This window comes from Myotis brandtii, unplaced genomic scaffold (genome assembly GCF_000412655.1).
Source record: "Myotis brandtii unplaced genomic scaffold, ASM41265v1 scaffold1105, whole genome shotgun sequence".
In the NCBI taxonomy this organism is placed as follows: Eukaryota; Metazoa; Chordata; class Mammalia; order Chiroptera; family Vespertilionidae; genus Myotis; species Myotis brandtii.
This window is the reverse complement of record NW_005353770.1, coordinates 274,248-289,686: the sequence shown is the minus strand read 5'-3', so window position 1 is coordinate 289,686 and position 15,439 is coordinate 274,248. Positions and strand designations below refer to the sequence as shown.

At 41.7% G+C, this 15,439-nt stretch overlaps 1 protein-coding gene across 5 annotated transcripts in view; it reads right to left on the bottom strand.

Annotated features, from left to right (window-relative positions):
* SEMA6A (sema domain, transmembrane domain (TM), and cytoplasmic domain, (semaphorin) 6A) overlaps positions 1-15,439 on the bottom strand; it is a 129,689-nt gene that overhangs the window by 54,955 nt on the left and 59,295 nt on the right. For all 5 annotated transcript variants that reach the window (XM_005857344.2, XM_005857347.2, XM_005857348.2 and 2 more), the window contains exons 2-3: positions 5,539-5,675; positions 3,229-3,346 (exon numbers count right to left, since the gene is read on the bottom strand). In XM_005857344.2, the coding sequence (XP_005857406.1) occupies positions 3,229-3,346; positions 5,539-5,638 (218 nt within the window). In that variant the 5' untranslated portion in view covers positions 5,639-5,675. The remainder of the gene's footprint in view (positions 1-3,228; positions 3,347-5,538; positions 5,676-15,439) is intronic.

Genomic DNA, 15,439 nt, shown 5'->3' with positions numbered 1-15,439 from the left:
TTCAATCCCCCCTCCCCCAATTTTTCCTCCCAATATTTTTGAAATCTGTTTGCTACCATTTTAAGAGAAGGTACAATAGATAAAAAGAAAAAAACAGGCTCTCTCATGTGAAAATAAAAGAAGAGGGCAAGGCAGTGGGCTTAGAAAATTTCCTTGCCTGCTATGGAAGAGAGAGAGAGAGAGAGAGAGTGAGAGAGAGAGAGTGAGAATGTGTGAGGGGGAGAACAGGGAGCCTGCTTTGTAAATTGCTGAATTGGGAAGTTCTTCAAACTTCAGTAGGGTGCCAGAATTTCGCTGCCCTTTAATTTCCAGGCAGTTTTATTGCATTCTTTTATTACTTGTTTGACTTTATTGGTGGTGCTGTGGGTCAGGCTCATTATTGGAATGGAATTGCCTATTACTTTGGAATCAGGTTTGAGACGACTCCAGGTTTTCTTTGCCCTGCCTCTCCTCAAAACTTTAAGTAGGAGCTGAATATATGAATTGTAAATTAACAGCTGATTAATATGCATTGGCAATTCCTCAGAAAGCTCTTGGATTGCCCCCTCCTGGCATGACCTGTTTATGTTAATTAGCAGTTTAGAGATTAAAGGGAAGAAAAGAATTTACAAAATGGATAATAATGAAGCAGAATTGAAAGGGGTTCTTGCCATCAAGCCTCAGTCAGTCCCTGGGTTCTGGATGGCGCTTCCGATTGCTGACACCAACTGTTTAGAAGAATTGGGAAGCCTTTCAACAATACAATCTGTGAATGAAATCTCCTTTTGGACAATGCAATCTTTTTCAATATCCAAGAGATCACATTGCCCAGCAAACAGAAGCAGTCCAGGGTCAAAGTTATTCCCAAGCACCAACGAGTGCATCCTAGGATTCATACCCAGCTCTTATTGAATTAAGTTATTTGAACATAAACTGACTTAATCCTAGGCCTTCCTCTTTCCCATTCCAGTAAATACCACTGAATTGTGTTGCCCTGGCTTGAGCCTGGTGGAAGGACTTAACTTGAAATCATGTTATTTGCTGCCTAGGAACCTGGATCTCTCAGAGCAATGATGGGAAATGTGAAATTAAAGTGAGAGGAAAGACCCTAAACATGGCAGCCACGGAACTCCTTTAGGAATCTTCCAAGAGAGTGTATTGAAGGGCAGTGGCTGAGTATAGAGTGAAACAGCTTGTCAGTGCTAGGGTTTTATAAATGTTACCTCTAACAAAAGGCGAGTCTGCTTCATAGTTTTTAAAAATTGAATGTGTTTCTCCTTTTTCCCCTTCCATTTCTCCTTTCTCCTTTTCTTGGTACAAGGGGTTATTTAAAACAGTTTTAACCAGCTGGAATAATGGTCAGGATTAAGTTTGCATAGCACTTTGCTCCTAACTCAGGTACACCCTGGAACTGCAGCCCACAGCCATGCTAAATCATCAGGCATATCATCCAGAGATTCCATTGCAAAGTGAACAATCTATAGAACATTATCAAGTCAGCCTATTTCTCACAGACCCAATGTTTAATCATTTGTTTGGATACAAATGTAGTCTTCCAGCCCTGCTACATTTAGGAAACAAAAAATATTTAAGAAGAAGTTAATATTCTGTTACAGACATGTCTACTGAAGACCTTGTTGAAATGCTTTTTTTAAAAAATATATATTTTATTGATTTTTTACAGAGAGGAAGGGAGAGGGATAGAGAGTTAGAAACATCGATGAGAGAGGAACATCGATCAGCCGCCTCCTGCACACTCCCCACTGGGGATGTGCCCGCAACCAAGGTACATGCCCTTGACCGGAATCGAATCCGGGACCTTTCAGTCCGCAGGCTGACGCTCTATCCACTGAGCCAAACCGGTTAGGGCTGAAATGCTTTTTAATGAATGCATGCAATGACTATGTTCTTGGGCAATAGCTCTTAGAAGGTTATTCCCAGAACAAATATTACCACCTCTACTGCTCAGTAGGCTGTACAGTATAGGGAGTAATGACCCAGATTCTAAAGCAAGACCATTCTGGTTCAAATCCTGCTCTGTCATTTGGACCTAATCATTTACCTCTTTGTACTTTGGTTTCCTCCCATAAGACATGGGGAATAATAATATCTCCTTCTTATAGAGTTTCTTTCAGGATCGAGTGAATTAACATTTCTAAAGAACTTAAAATTATATTTGCAATTTATAGGGCACATACAACTAGTATGTACTATATAGTTTTTGTGAACTGAAATTTTAAAAAAGTGTTTTGACATTGCTCCCTGTGACCAAATGTGGGGTACTTGCAGGATATTTTAATCTCACCGATGGTTTTGTTGTTTTTACTTCTTTATGTCATACAGCTTGTCATTTCAGAAAATCTACGTGCTTTAAAAGAATCAACCACTGTTGTTATTTACCTGTTCTTTACCTGTGCTCACAGCCAGACAAGAACCACAAACACAATCTCTATTTCTTTCTCCCTGTGTGAGATTATTAATCAGTCTAGACTCAGTAAGACCACAGTGGAATTTCACATGATGGGTTCCTTATTGCTGTTCATTTAGAGATTATTTTGAATGTGCTACACACCTTCAAAAGGGGATCATACATTGTTAGAATCCCAAGAGACTTCATTAAGATAATCTATTCCAACCTCTCATTTGACAGAGAAATATTCCAGGTAAATCAAGAGCGAACTTAAAACAAAAGCCTAAATCCATGTGACACCTGTTTAGGCAGTTTTCTTACCATGCCAGTCAGCTTTAAGACATAGTGTGTTTAAATGACATTTCCCCAGTAGATGAATATTTTCTTACTAGATCCAAATCAAAGACTCTTTGGGTGCTACTGCCAATCTGTTAAAGTAATGATATATACTATCCATTCACTGCAGAAATACAAACAGGTTTAATATACACAAACTATATAATAATACATGTTTACACATTCAACTTAATTGAACAAACAAGTATCAAGGAGAAAGGCATTCTACTCAGTGCTTGAGTAAATATTTGCATATATGTTCCAGGAAAACATTGGATTACTTGAGTTTAAAATCCAAAACAGGCAATTATCTAAAGCCGTATTACATCAGACAGACACAGAAAGTCTCAAAAGAATGATTGCTTGACACACTAAAGTAGCCTTTAATTAAATATCACTTTGTTTGGGAATGTCATGGTCTTTAACAAGATGCATAGCGGGTCCATTTATATCTTAGGACCTTCAGATGCTTGGAAAGCAGAGCTGTGGACCAGGCCACTCACCGGGCAGCGATGTAGAGGGTCCTGTTCATGATCATGATCATCTGGATGTCCAGTCGGTGCCTCTGCGTGCTGTTCCGTCCTGGCTTGTGGCCCACAAACACCGGATACTGTTTTGTATCTGTGAAAAGAGGAGATGGGGCAACAAAGGGAAAAGGAAATCAAGCCAAGAATTGACAGGGCAGGGAGAGAAAGGGGGCTGTCTACAAAACAAAACCATATTTAAGTCAGACCATGGCACCATTTTCCATCTTCAATGAGTCTGTTATTTTAGGAAAAATTATGATGGAAGAGTGCTCTTTAAAAGAATGATCATGTTACAGTTTCATTTTCAGATGGTAATAAGCCTGCATTTATATTTCCAAGTGTCACCATTTCTGACTTGTCCCTCTTCCTGGGGCTTAAACTTGCAAGTGAACCCTTTACATGAAGGTGCTCTTTTTCCCCAGTTCTCTTTTCATCTTCTTTAGAGTGCTAAGCCTGGGGGGCAGTCTGCCAAAGATCTTGTCTCGGGACAAAACTGTTTCAAAGCGGCCTTCCCATCAATCACCACAAAGGCAATGTGGTCTGGAGGCGAGAGCCCTCGACCAGGAGCCAGAAGAAAAATACAGTCTCCACAGGCGTCCAGTTGGAATAATCTGCCATTGAAGGCGGCCCCGCTAGGTTGGTTGGCATTCTAGGAACTGTGGGAAGTTCGCTCTTGAGTGAAGCAATTGGTTGATCTCACAGTAACGGGCACTTTGACAGGACAGGGTCAAACTGAGTGTAGCCAGTCGGGTGATCTGGACTTGCCCTGGCTTGGAGAGTGAGTGAGCCTATTTCTCCTTTCTCACAGTTCTCTTTGGTTGACAGTGAGCAATTTGTAATAATGCCTGACCTTTAGACATACCTACATCTCAAAAACCTCTCTGCCTTTAATCCTACAAACTTCGGAGCACAAGCATTCCCCCAAAGAAACTAAGGAGGAAAGAAAGATGAGTCACATTTAAAAGGTGCTTGTTTTCAGGGGGTTGGGTGGGCATATAATGACTCAAAAACCATTCACAGATTTATGCTCAGACCCGTCACTATAAACCTCAGTAGTATCTGGGCATGACTCACAGTGGGTGTCTTACTCAGGAGCCACAGTTATTTTACTCACAATTAAGCTTTAGTATGGAATTATCTCGTGCCTTTCTCTCCACTGCTCTGAAATTTCATTTACCCATTCATTAAGGAGCTTGCTCAAACAGTAGCATGTCTCGGTAGTATCAAGGTTCAAGTGCTCACTGGAGTATCCTTTTCAGCAGCGCATTTCGGCTGGGGTCTCTTCTGTATACCTATCTCAAATGGTGCTAAATAAGTGCTTACTAAGGTTTGGTACCTTGAATTAAGTGGACTCTGCCACTTCAAGAATGATGATCTTGAACTACATAATTTGGCCTCAGTCATGCTCTGACTTCTGTTCTCTCATTGTTTTATGTATCAGTCTCGCCACCTCACCTTATAAAATTATCTTTTTCACCCCGGACCATCTAGCAGAAAGCTGGGCATTAATGGATCTTATTAGTATTCCATATTAGTTTAAACACCTTTTGTATGGTTTATCGATGTTTGTTTTGGGATAATTACTGGGAAAATATATATTTGGAGAAAACGCTCTCTTTCATTTTTACTGTGATAAAATATTTTGTCTTTTGGAGAGAAGGAAAAAAAGCAGTAAATTGGCTGCTCCATCCAATGTACAAGTAAATTTTCTTCATTTGAGGAGTCAACTAAATTCTCAGTCATGTTGCTTTCTATCCTTGACAATGAAGCAGACCAAAAGGAAAATTGTATAAACAGTTAAAATAGGCCCTCAGGATTAAAATTCACTCTACCTAAATCTAGCAATGATATAATCTCTAAGTCTAAAAAAAAGTTAATTTTTGTCTCTAGAATGCTCCAAAGCAGTCTTACTATTTTCTGTCCTTATCTTCTAGGAAAATTCATATGTTAATTACATATGAAAATGTGCAGTACTAGTAATACCCAAGGGAGAGTGATATTGTTTCACAGCTGGTTTCCAGCTGGATCACAGCCTCCATGTGGTAACGGAGACTTCATTGAAAGTATTGAGGAACGTTTCAAATGCTCACACATATGTGTCATACAACCGCATTTAATGAAGTTATAGAATGGGCATTCCACCGACTTGACTTGAATTAACTTTGCCACCTGCACAAGTTCAAAGTGACCAACAAGTCTCCTATTCTATTAAGCTTTTTAATGTTTTACTGGTTGATGCAGGCTACAGTGTCCACAAAGGGAGAGAGTGGGATTGTGGGTACTTACAGTTGCCATGCGAAATACTGATTGGCTCAGAATCTTCTGGGAAGCCAGCCCCAGCGCAGTGCAGCAGTGTGAGATATAGCAGCAAGGCTTCTGGCCTCATAGTAGTTCAGGGGGAGACTTTCTTTCTCTACTTCACCCTGCCGAAGAGCAAAGAAGGATTTTCTTTCTCTTTTTGCAAGTCAGCTTTATTCAGCTCCATAAAAATGAAATGGCCTTGAAGATAAATTTAAGAGAAAAGAGGTCTCTGCTTCATATCTTTTCCATTGTGAATTCACTGATGATTGTGTTTCACATAAGGAACCTGTATCCATCCATTACCCCACGGCGCACCGCCTTCCCCAGGCACCAGCGCTTTCACAAAGCTTCTCCCAGACATGTGACAGAGAGCCTTCGTTCCTCTGTCCTCAGCCTATAATAGGCTATTATCGGTGGCTATTTCACAATTACGAAACGGCACCCCTCAAAATGTGAACAACTGAAGAAACATTTTTTTAAAAGGTGTAAATCCCTTTTCCTTCTCAGCAGGTTTTTAGCAGCAAGACATCCCTCAGACGTGTTTTGTTTGGCCAGCCCAGGATCTTTCAAAAATTTGTAGTTGCCAATATTGAAAAATTAGGAGATTTCTAACCTTTAGACAAATCAGAATATCTTTCTTTCTTCTTTTCTTTTTTTTTTTTAAATCCTCACCTGAGTATTTTTTTCTATTGATTTTTAGAGAGAGTGGAAGGGAGGGGGAGAAACATAGAGAAACACCATGCAAGAGAGACACATCAATTGGTTGCCTCCCACCAGCACCCCAACTGGGGCCGGGATCGAGCCTGCAACTGAGGTACATGCCCTTGACAGGAATTCAACCCAAGACCCTTCAGTCTGAGGGTTGACACTCTAACCACTGAGCTACCAGTTAGGGCCAGAATATCTTTCATATTGACTTAAATAATAGTTCCTCTCAGGCACCACACCCCTCCCTACCCCTCTCTCTCCCCCCGCCACCCATACACACTCCTATACCTATAACTGGTCCCATTCACTATTTCTATTACTTGCTTGACCCTTTAATTGAGATTTTCACCCTTGCTTTCTGGAATTCCATAGTAATTCTATAGTGACCTTAGACATACATAAAATTACAGAGTCTGTGATTAAAAAGAAGTAAATGGCTCTTTTCAGACTCTGAAGAATACTCTAGGGAGAATTTGAAGCCACATCTTGAAATAGGAAGGTTGATTTTTTTAAAAAGCATATCTCTGTATATTTTAGTCTCATATACCACCTTGCAATGAAATAGTCATGAATAAAAATGCCAGATATACTGTTCTACCCATCTGTATTTTCCTAAAGATGCTCTTTATGTGTAGAAAAAAAATCTCTAAATCTTAGAAGTAACAACCATTCCATGTAGAGCAGCTGGATACAGTGAAAGAAGACTATTAAAACAGTAAATATCACATAATTCTGAGGCATATTTCAAATAAGCGTTGATCTATCAGGGAAGTTAATGTGAAATGAGGATATCTTTTCATCTCTCCAGAGTAGTAAAGCCTTAGAAGTAGCCTGCCAAAGATGATCTCTTTTGAACAAAGCTATTTTACATTATTCCATCAATCATTTAAGATTTGTGTGTAGAAAGGTCAAACTTAGTAACAAACTGCTAACTTATGCTTTTTAGAAAACCACTTAATATAAGATACCTATGTCTTTCTTTTTCATGCCAAAAAAAGCATTAACAAGTCCAGAGTGTTGCATTACAACTTATAATTTTACAGTCACAGCTGGGTCTTAATCGTTTTTTCAGTTGAAAAGTGCACATTAATTAATTGGCTTTATCTTGAAAATCAAAGAGGGAGAGAGGCTGAAAGAATAGCCTAAGCAATTCCATATCTTCAGCTCTGATGTGTAGATTAAAATTAAACTTTAAATGATTACTTGTTCAAAGGGGTGACCTGTTACCAAGAGACATAAACATGTATTTATAGACAGGTTAAACACAGCAGCCCATTCATCCATTCATTTGCCTGTTCTTCCTATTCTGGAGAACCTCATCCCAACGTGAAGAAGCTCTGAGGTACTCCTATTTGTTTCTTATAGTTTGCGTTCAGTATAACAATGAAGAGGTGAAATCCATAATAAGAGAGTTAAGTAAAACATAAACCAGACATCAGTTGGCTGTTATATTTTAGATGAGAAAGTATATGGGGAAGAGGAAGCGGCAACATTTACCAAGAGCTCAAGAGCAGTATTACAGTGTTATACAGGAGCATAGTACCTCAGAGAGTTTGCAGCATGTAATGGAAGAATAATGGCACTCAAAAGACTGAGTCTCATTTCTTTAGCAATCTTCGGGAATATATGTATACTTTTAAAGATTAATTTTTCCTGACATGACAAATGAATCTCTATCCTTCCACAACTGCATTCATTTTTGTGCAAATGTCCTACAAGCTAATAAAGTTCTGCTATTTCATTATATCTCCTGATTTTATCTTTTTCCATCTTAAAATTGGGTTAGATGCAACATTCTCAACCCCAGAGGCTGGCAGGAAGAGCGTTGTATGCAGAATAAATCTATTTATTATACATTTCAGTGGCTTCTTTTAATCCCTACACATAGCCAGGATCATGGCTGAGACAGGTTATTTAAATTTCTCCAGGTTTAACTCTGGCTGGTGTGGTTCAGTGGTAGAGCATCAGCCCAAGGACCAAAGGGTCTTGAGTTCTATGCCCAGTCAAGGGTACCTTCTTGGGCCCCGGTCAGGGTGCTAGTGGGAGGCAACCAATCGATGTGTCTCTCTCTCTCTCCCCCTCCCTCCTTTCCACTTTCTCTAAAAATCAATGGAAAAAATATCCTTGGTGAGGATTAACAAAATAATTAAATATCTCCAGGTTTACAATAGGGCTCTATGCCAGGAATAAAAAAAAAGCTGTTTTATGTGTCTTTCTATCATCACACCATCAAGTTGTTAGCATGTACATCATATGGGTGAGGGTGTTCTGGCAATACTGGTTAATCTTGGCCAGTCCACATGAACACTTTACAATTTTCTTCAGCTGAGGCTTTGATGTATAGCTCCCTCCCTACACAACTTTGGGCTCTAAACCTTGTAAATATATAGTCAATAAGTTTTCTTATTGAAGTGATTACTTGGTGGAGAGATCCCACTTCAATCACATTGTCATTTTCCATCCTGTAGAACATAGGTTGGGTATCCCCACTAAGAGCAATTGGATTGGCTGGAGAACAAAAGCAAACAAGAACTTTCCACTATGCTTCAAAATCTTGAGTTAGCTGGGCTGCCGCGATTAAAGATATTGTTTAAGTAATCTTTGAAACTTTAAGTGTTACCTAAAAATGTTTTGGGGCACCTGCAGACATTTGTTGGTTTCCCTCTCTGTAACCCTGCTTATAGAGGCTAACATGACAGACTAAAGCAGCTATCCAGAAAATTAGATAATGGGAAGACTGTCAATCTGAGGATTCTAAAAAAAAGTAAGTAATTTACTTCAGAAGGAAGCTTATTATGCCTGAAATTTCCATCTAATTGTCTCAACCTTCCATTATGCTTAGCCTGAAGAGAAATGCCCTTTGTAAAATACACCATTACTATAAAGTTGTAGTCTTATTCTTTCATAACCCACACAATTCATGGAAAACCTTAAGGAAGTTTAATAGGCTTCTGTTGGTGAATTTATTAGGTCTGTTTGGGTTAATCTCAAATTAATTATACAACTTTATTCTGAGTAAGATGGGCAAGAATTGTGTTGACTTTCTACACGCTGAGACCCGAGAAAAATTCTTTTTACTGTAATTTTCCCCTATAGTTTTTAAGGCCAAACTGATGCATAAATGGTGTTGTGACCGCAGGTTGCCGTGAGCTAAATGGACCTTGCAGAAGGCCAGGAAACTAGCCTTCAGGTGCTCCAGATTGAGGACCAAACAAAAGGGGCTGAAAAGAGTCTGTTTGAAAATCCTGTGACTGTGTTTGTGTTGATAATTGTTTTAAAAATGATCAAATATTCCCCCCCCCCATACCCTTGTCATTCATATAGCAGGTCATTGATTCAGCAAAGCATTAATAAAGGGAATGTCACTAGAACTGTTAGAGTAGGTAGAGCTAGATAGACATGAGCCCGATAGATGGCTACCATCAAGGGGAACACAGGGGAGACGTAACAAACAAGAATTAACCAAGAGTTAGAAGACACAAGAGAGAGGAAGGGAGAGACTTGAAACCTCCTCCAGGATGTGGTCTATAGCTTAAATCCTGGTGAGGCATCCTTGAAACCTGAGGAGGTATTCAACTCAACTCCAGGGTATGAAATCTCAAATGCCCAAATGAGTTGGGCATTTGGTTCAGCTTTGGCCAGCTAAGCTTCCTGCTTGGACTATATCTGAGTGTATTTCCTCTTCTTACAAATAAACTCTTGCATGCTTTGCTTCTATTTGGTACCGTCTCTTGTTTGAATTCTTTCCTACAAGCAAGACAAGAACCGAGGGCACAGAGACCACCTCTGACAGAACTGGAAATGATTATGAAGTCCGAGAATGAGGTCACAAATTGCCACATCTTATTTCTGATTAATCAGGTTAACTTCATAAGAGCCACTAGGCCTGGGAAGCCCAGCCACAGAACCACTCACATTTACCCCAAGACTAGGTCAATTCTCTGCTCAAGTATTTCCCCAAATCCTGCCCCAGCAAAATCTACTTGGACTCACAAAACTGGTAGGACTTGGCCAAAGCTGGCTCACAGAGAACAAATAAATAAATAAATAAGTTGCTAGCATTCAGGAGGGGGGAAAAAAGTGGGGGAGATTTAATATACAACTCCAGATTTCTGGTTTCTTAAAAAAAGAAATCAGAGGTCTGGCTTTGTGGGCCAAAATTACACATGGCCTACATTCCGGAGCTGAGTAGTAGCTGCCCAAAGCAGAGGGGCTGGCCCTCTCCAGTTGGAAACATTCCCGCCACTCTCCATTGTCTTATGAAGCCTTTCTCACCCCCTAAAACTTTACTGTCTGACCCCTGAAAACGCTGAGGGCAACCTTCATGCCACTCAGGAGCAGCACCTCACCACTGCTGCTCGAGTTACTGTGCTCGTCCTTACCAACATGTGCAAGTTGCTCTGTGTCAGTCAGTCTTAGCAAGTGAACCTGCTAAGTGGGACCCAATGTCTGTGCACACAGATGAATGGATGGATGTTGCTTGTTTTAAACACCCCCTTGGGCTGCTCCACACTGTTTGCATGTCCACCTGCAGCAAACAGTTCATCAGTGCACTTGGACTTGGCTGTAGCAGTATAATTTGTGTCTGATTTGGTACAACAATAGCATCTTCCAGAACACCGGCATCCAAATGAACACGTTAATAATAAGTGGAAAAAAGATGAGAAAAATAATTTACCTAGAAACTAGCAAATACAAAACGTGCTTGATAATTGTGGCCTAGAGATAAAAAGGAAGTGATAGTAGTGGCACTTTTTCTAAAAGGCAAATTACTACCATGTTTCAATAATTCTCTTAAAAAGCACATTTTCTAGCCCTGTCTGGGTGGCTCAGTTGGTTGGAACATCATCCTGTGCTCCAAAAGGTCGTTGATTTGATTCACGGTGAAGAAACATACCTAGGTTATGGGTTGGATCCCCGATAGGGCTGTGTATGGGAGGCAACCAAGGTGTTTTTCTGTCTCTCACCCTTTCTCTCTCTAAGTTCAATAAAAACATATCCTCAGGTGAAGATTTAAAACAGAAAAGCACGTTTTCTACTGCCATCATGGGAAGTTTTAAAAATAATCAATAATTCACACTGGCCTTAATAGAAAGAAGGGTAGGCTAACAGTGTGACTCTGGGTAAGTCACGTAGCCTCCTTGGCCCCTGGTTTCCTTACCTGTAAATTGAAAGAATACAAAATGTAAAAGCCTATGATACTCCTCCAGGCTCTGAGATTGTACAATTCTAGGTGACTGTGCCCCGATGAAGAAGGGAGTGGGCATGTGAGGTGATTAGGGAGGACAGTACATGGAGTGACCCTGGGCCGGGACATGTCATTGTAACCCATTTCCAAGCCCAGGGACACCACCTGGAGGTGTGAGGGTGGGAGGAGGAGGAGGAGTTGAGGCGGGCGGCTGCTGGAGCTCTGCACGGTGGGCAGTGGGGCCTGGCCCTGGTGCTTGTCTTGGCACGAGCCAGGTTTATGGCTCTGGGATTATGGCAGCGGTTGGGCAGTAAAAGCCCCATGCACCTGGTGAGCGCTCTTTCCAAAGGGACACGGCTGGTTTCTCTGCACTCTTTCCTGGTTCCCCTCAACTGCACTTGGCTTGGGAACGCTAGAGGTAACCAGTGTGTCAGTGAGGGAGTGGCACTGTGTGTGGCAACGATGAGGGATGGAGCAGCCCAAGCTCACTTCACTGTCCCTGTCCTTGGACTGCTCTGGGACCCGCATGAAAGTTGCAGTTCCTCAAGCCAGAGCAAAGGAACCCCAGCAGGTGGCACTGCCTTCGTTGTAGGACAAAGTTCAAGTCCCATCAGTACAGAAATTCTAACCTGGCCAAAGAGACCACCGTTGTTACCGTGTAATCACATTCGCAGCTTCGTTGGGTTTTACACGAAGAATAACATTTTCATTTTCATTGCTTCAGCTGCCTGACCTCCGCATCTTTGCCTGTACAGTGGGACTGTCTTTGTAAATCGGAATCGAAATCAGTTTAAGAGCTCCTACACGAAATCAACCTACTGCTAATAAAGAGAGGGGAGCGGGAAGAGCAGAGGGCACAAACCTGGGGTCTGGCTTCCTCTGTCCCACGGACTTGCTGGGCCTGCTGGCGAAATGCTGGCACTTCCTGAGCCCCCGTTTCCATCTTTGGGTAAAACGACCTCAAGATTGGTTGTGAGATAATGCACATACATTTGCAGCCCTCGGAAAATGTTTGTCAGTGGAGATACACAAAATTACCTTTTAATACCTTTTCTTGGAGTTCCTTAAGAAATTGTCAGGACGGCCCTAGACTAGTAACTGGTGTTTCATCCGTTCAGGGGAGAAGCAGCCCTCTTTCATCCTCCTCCCCCTTCCTCCTTGAGGCCACCAGCTGCCTCACGCTGGCTGGGTAGCTGGGGAAGGAGGAGAGTCTGCCCCGGCGTGGCATAACTCAGAGTGTGGGATTTTTTAAATGCAGATCCCAGTATTCACACAAATGCAAAGGAAAAGAATGATTTGGGAAACGGAGAATGGATAGGCTGGAAATAGAGGTTTACTGAGCACTTTGTGTGTGCAAGGTACATATGCACATTATTTATTGAACATCACAGCAACCCAGGGACACAGGCCTTATTATCTCCATTGTGCACACAAGGAAACTGAGGCTCAGAGTAGCTGGACAACATGTCCAGACAGCACACAGTCCACATTTGCAACACATCCGTGAAAAGGGAAAGCCAAGCTGCAAACCCCGGTCTCTGTGATGCCAACATTTGTGTCTTTCCCAGTACAAAGAACGGGGACCAGAAGGAAGGCTGGAAAGAGATGCTAGCATAAACGGAAACTGCACTTAAGATAATAGTTGACGTGGACAGAGTGGCTGAACATCCCTAATGACTTCAGTAATAAAAATCTATAAAAGGAGTACACAGTGGCTTGCAAACATGTCGGCATGCAAGGCTCATTCCACTTTATGGCCCTGTGATTGCAGACTCAGGTGATAGGAAAGATGCAAATGCTTCTCAACCACAGTTTTAGGAGGAAGTGATTATCTCGTGACACCACTATGTTAAGAGAAACCACTTGTCCGCTTACAGCCTCCTTAATAGTAATGTTTTAAAGTCAATATATCATAGAGAACAGGGTAAGGACAAGGCTGCCTGCTTCACTAGCTGACACGATAAACCGATTTGGACACCTCTCAAGTTAGAGTAAGAAACCTCTGCCCAGAGAGAGGAGGGAGAGCAGGTGTTGTGCAAAAAATCCAGTTTGCTGCATGCTGGGGACCTGTCTCTCAGAGATCTGAACTGCTGATTGTTCTTGCACCAAAGGAACACTTCGAGAATTACAGTGTTTCAACAGCAGGTGTCCTTCACCGACCTACACAGCCCTGTGTCCAGGACTGGAGCAGGAGGAGGATGCTGCTGTCTACAGGATGCATAGCTGCGCCCCCCCAAAGACTACTTCCCAAATGGAATTAGGAACAACTTGGCCATTGATTTTGGTTGAAACCTTTACTGTACACCCAGTCTTCAGGGACCACACTGGCCACTGTTTGGTGATATTGCATTAAGATATAAGGTTCATGCAAATGAGAAAAATAGCTCGAGCCTCTTAATAAAGCAGCTAGTCTTTCTCCCCTCCTCTCCTCAGCCATTAGCAGAGACATAAAAGGACCCATTTTGGAGGAAAGGGAAATACCACAGACCGAACTTCCACATGTTTTGGAGAATGATGATGGCATTCTATGGAGCATAATAATAAATATCGACTGTGTATAATTGATGTTCCATTTTAAGTCTAAAACCACTATCACAAAGGAACAGGAAACCAGCTATGAATTTAGAAGAACATTTAGAAAAAACATTTTTGGAAAAATTAAGGTTGGTTGTAAACCTGTTATCTTCTAAAGGGAGAAAGCAAGTCTTGTGACCCTTTGTTATGACAGTTTTCTTTCTCTCTACCAACACCCCTACACACTCCCACACCCCCATACACTCTTGAGCCAGTGCGTTTAATGTGCTTTGCTTGGAGGTTTCAGATACAGTCTAATGACTCTTTAGGGCTCTGCAGTTATAGTCATGATCTTAGCCGGCCTGGTAATACTGTGGCAAACTATCTTGATCTCAAAGAGCTGCAACAATTCCCATCATATTTACCGATGTCACACCCCAGCTTTTTGCCACCTCTGTCTTTTTCAACTTTTGTGATTTGCTGAACTCAAACATCTGCTCCAGAAACAGAAACAAATGCCCCCTTTGTTTTACTGTTAAGGAAACTGAGGCCCTGAGAAGTCAGCTCCCTTGTGAAATGCGGCCCAGTTCAAAAGTGGCAAAGCTAAGCAACAATTGAGGACGCCTGACTCCTCCACCGAGCTCTGCCCCTACATTATGCTGCTTTCAGAAAGGAAGCCAAGACTCATTCATTTCTCCTTGGCTTGCTGCCTGATGTTCATTACTTCCATTGCCTGATTTCCATCTTACTGATTCCCTGCTTTTCTGCTGGGAGCCGGCTCTGTGCTAGATGCTGGTACAGACAGAGATGGGAAAAAAGGTCCCCTGTGCCCCCCACTCCCACAGGGCCTCACTCTTTAGTAGATGGGCCTGACGGCTCCTGGCCATTGTTCCCAAAATAGAACATGAATAGACAACAATAACTTTTCAAAGAGAAATTAAAATTCTGTCGGGAAGAACACTGCCTGGAGCATGAAGGGGTTGCAGAGGCATGTGGGTGGGATGACCGTGAAGGCCTCTGGTTGGAGAAAGCCTGGCAGGTTGCACGATGGTTCACTGTGGACGGAGGGGGTCAGAGGAGGGCCAGGTAGGAGCAAGACATTTCAGGTAGAAAAACAAGGTCAAGAGAGTGGGATGTTAAAATAAACAACTCCATGCCAGCTGGACTTTCAGAAAGTCAAATTGGACCATTTCACTCTTTGTTTAAGGAGTTTCAAATTATTTGTCTAAATAGATGGATTTTTTCACTTCATCCAAAGTTCAGTCTAATAATCATAGCAAAATAAAGATCATGTCTGATTACTTTTTCCTTCTAAGAATATGGTAGAAGAAAAAGGGAGGGGGAGGGAGTGGGGCATAGGTGTGAAGCAAAATCTCAGAAGATTGGTATTTACATTCAGGTGCTATGTGAGTTACTGTCACAGTCCTCTCTCTGGGTGTCTGTATATTTCTAATTTCATTAAAAATGAAGTAAAGG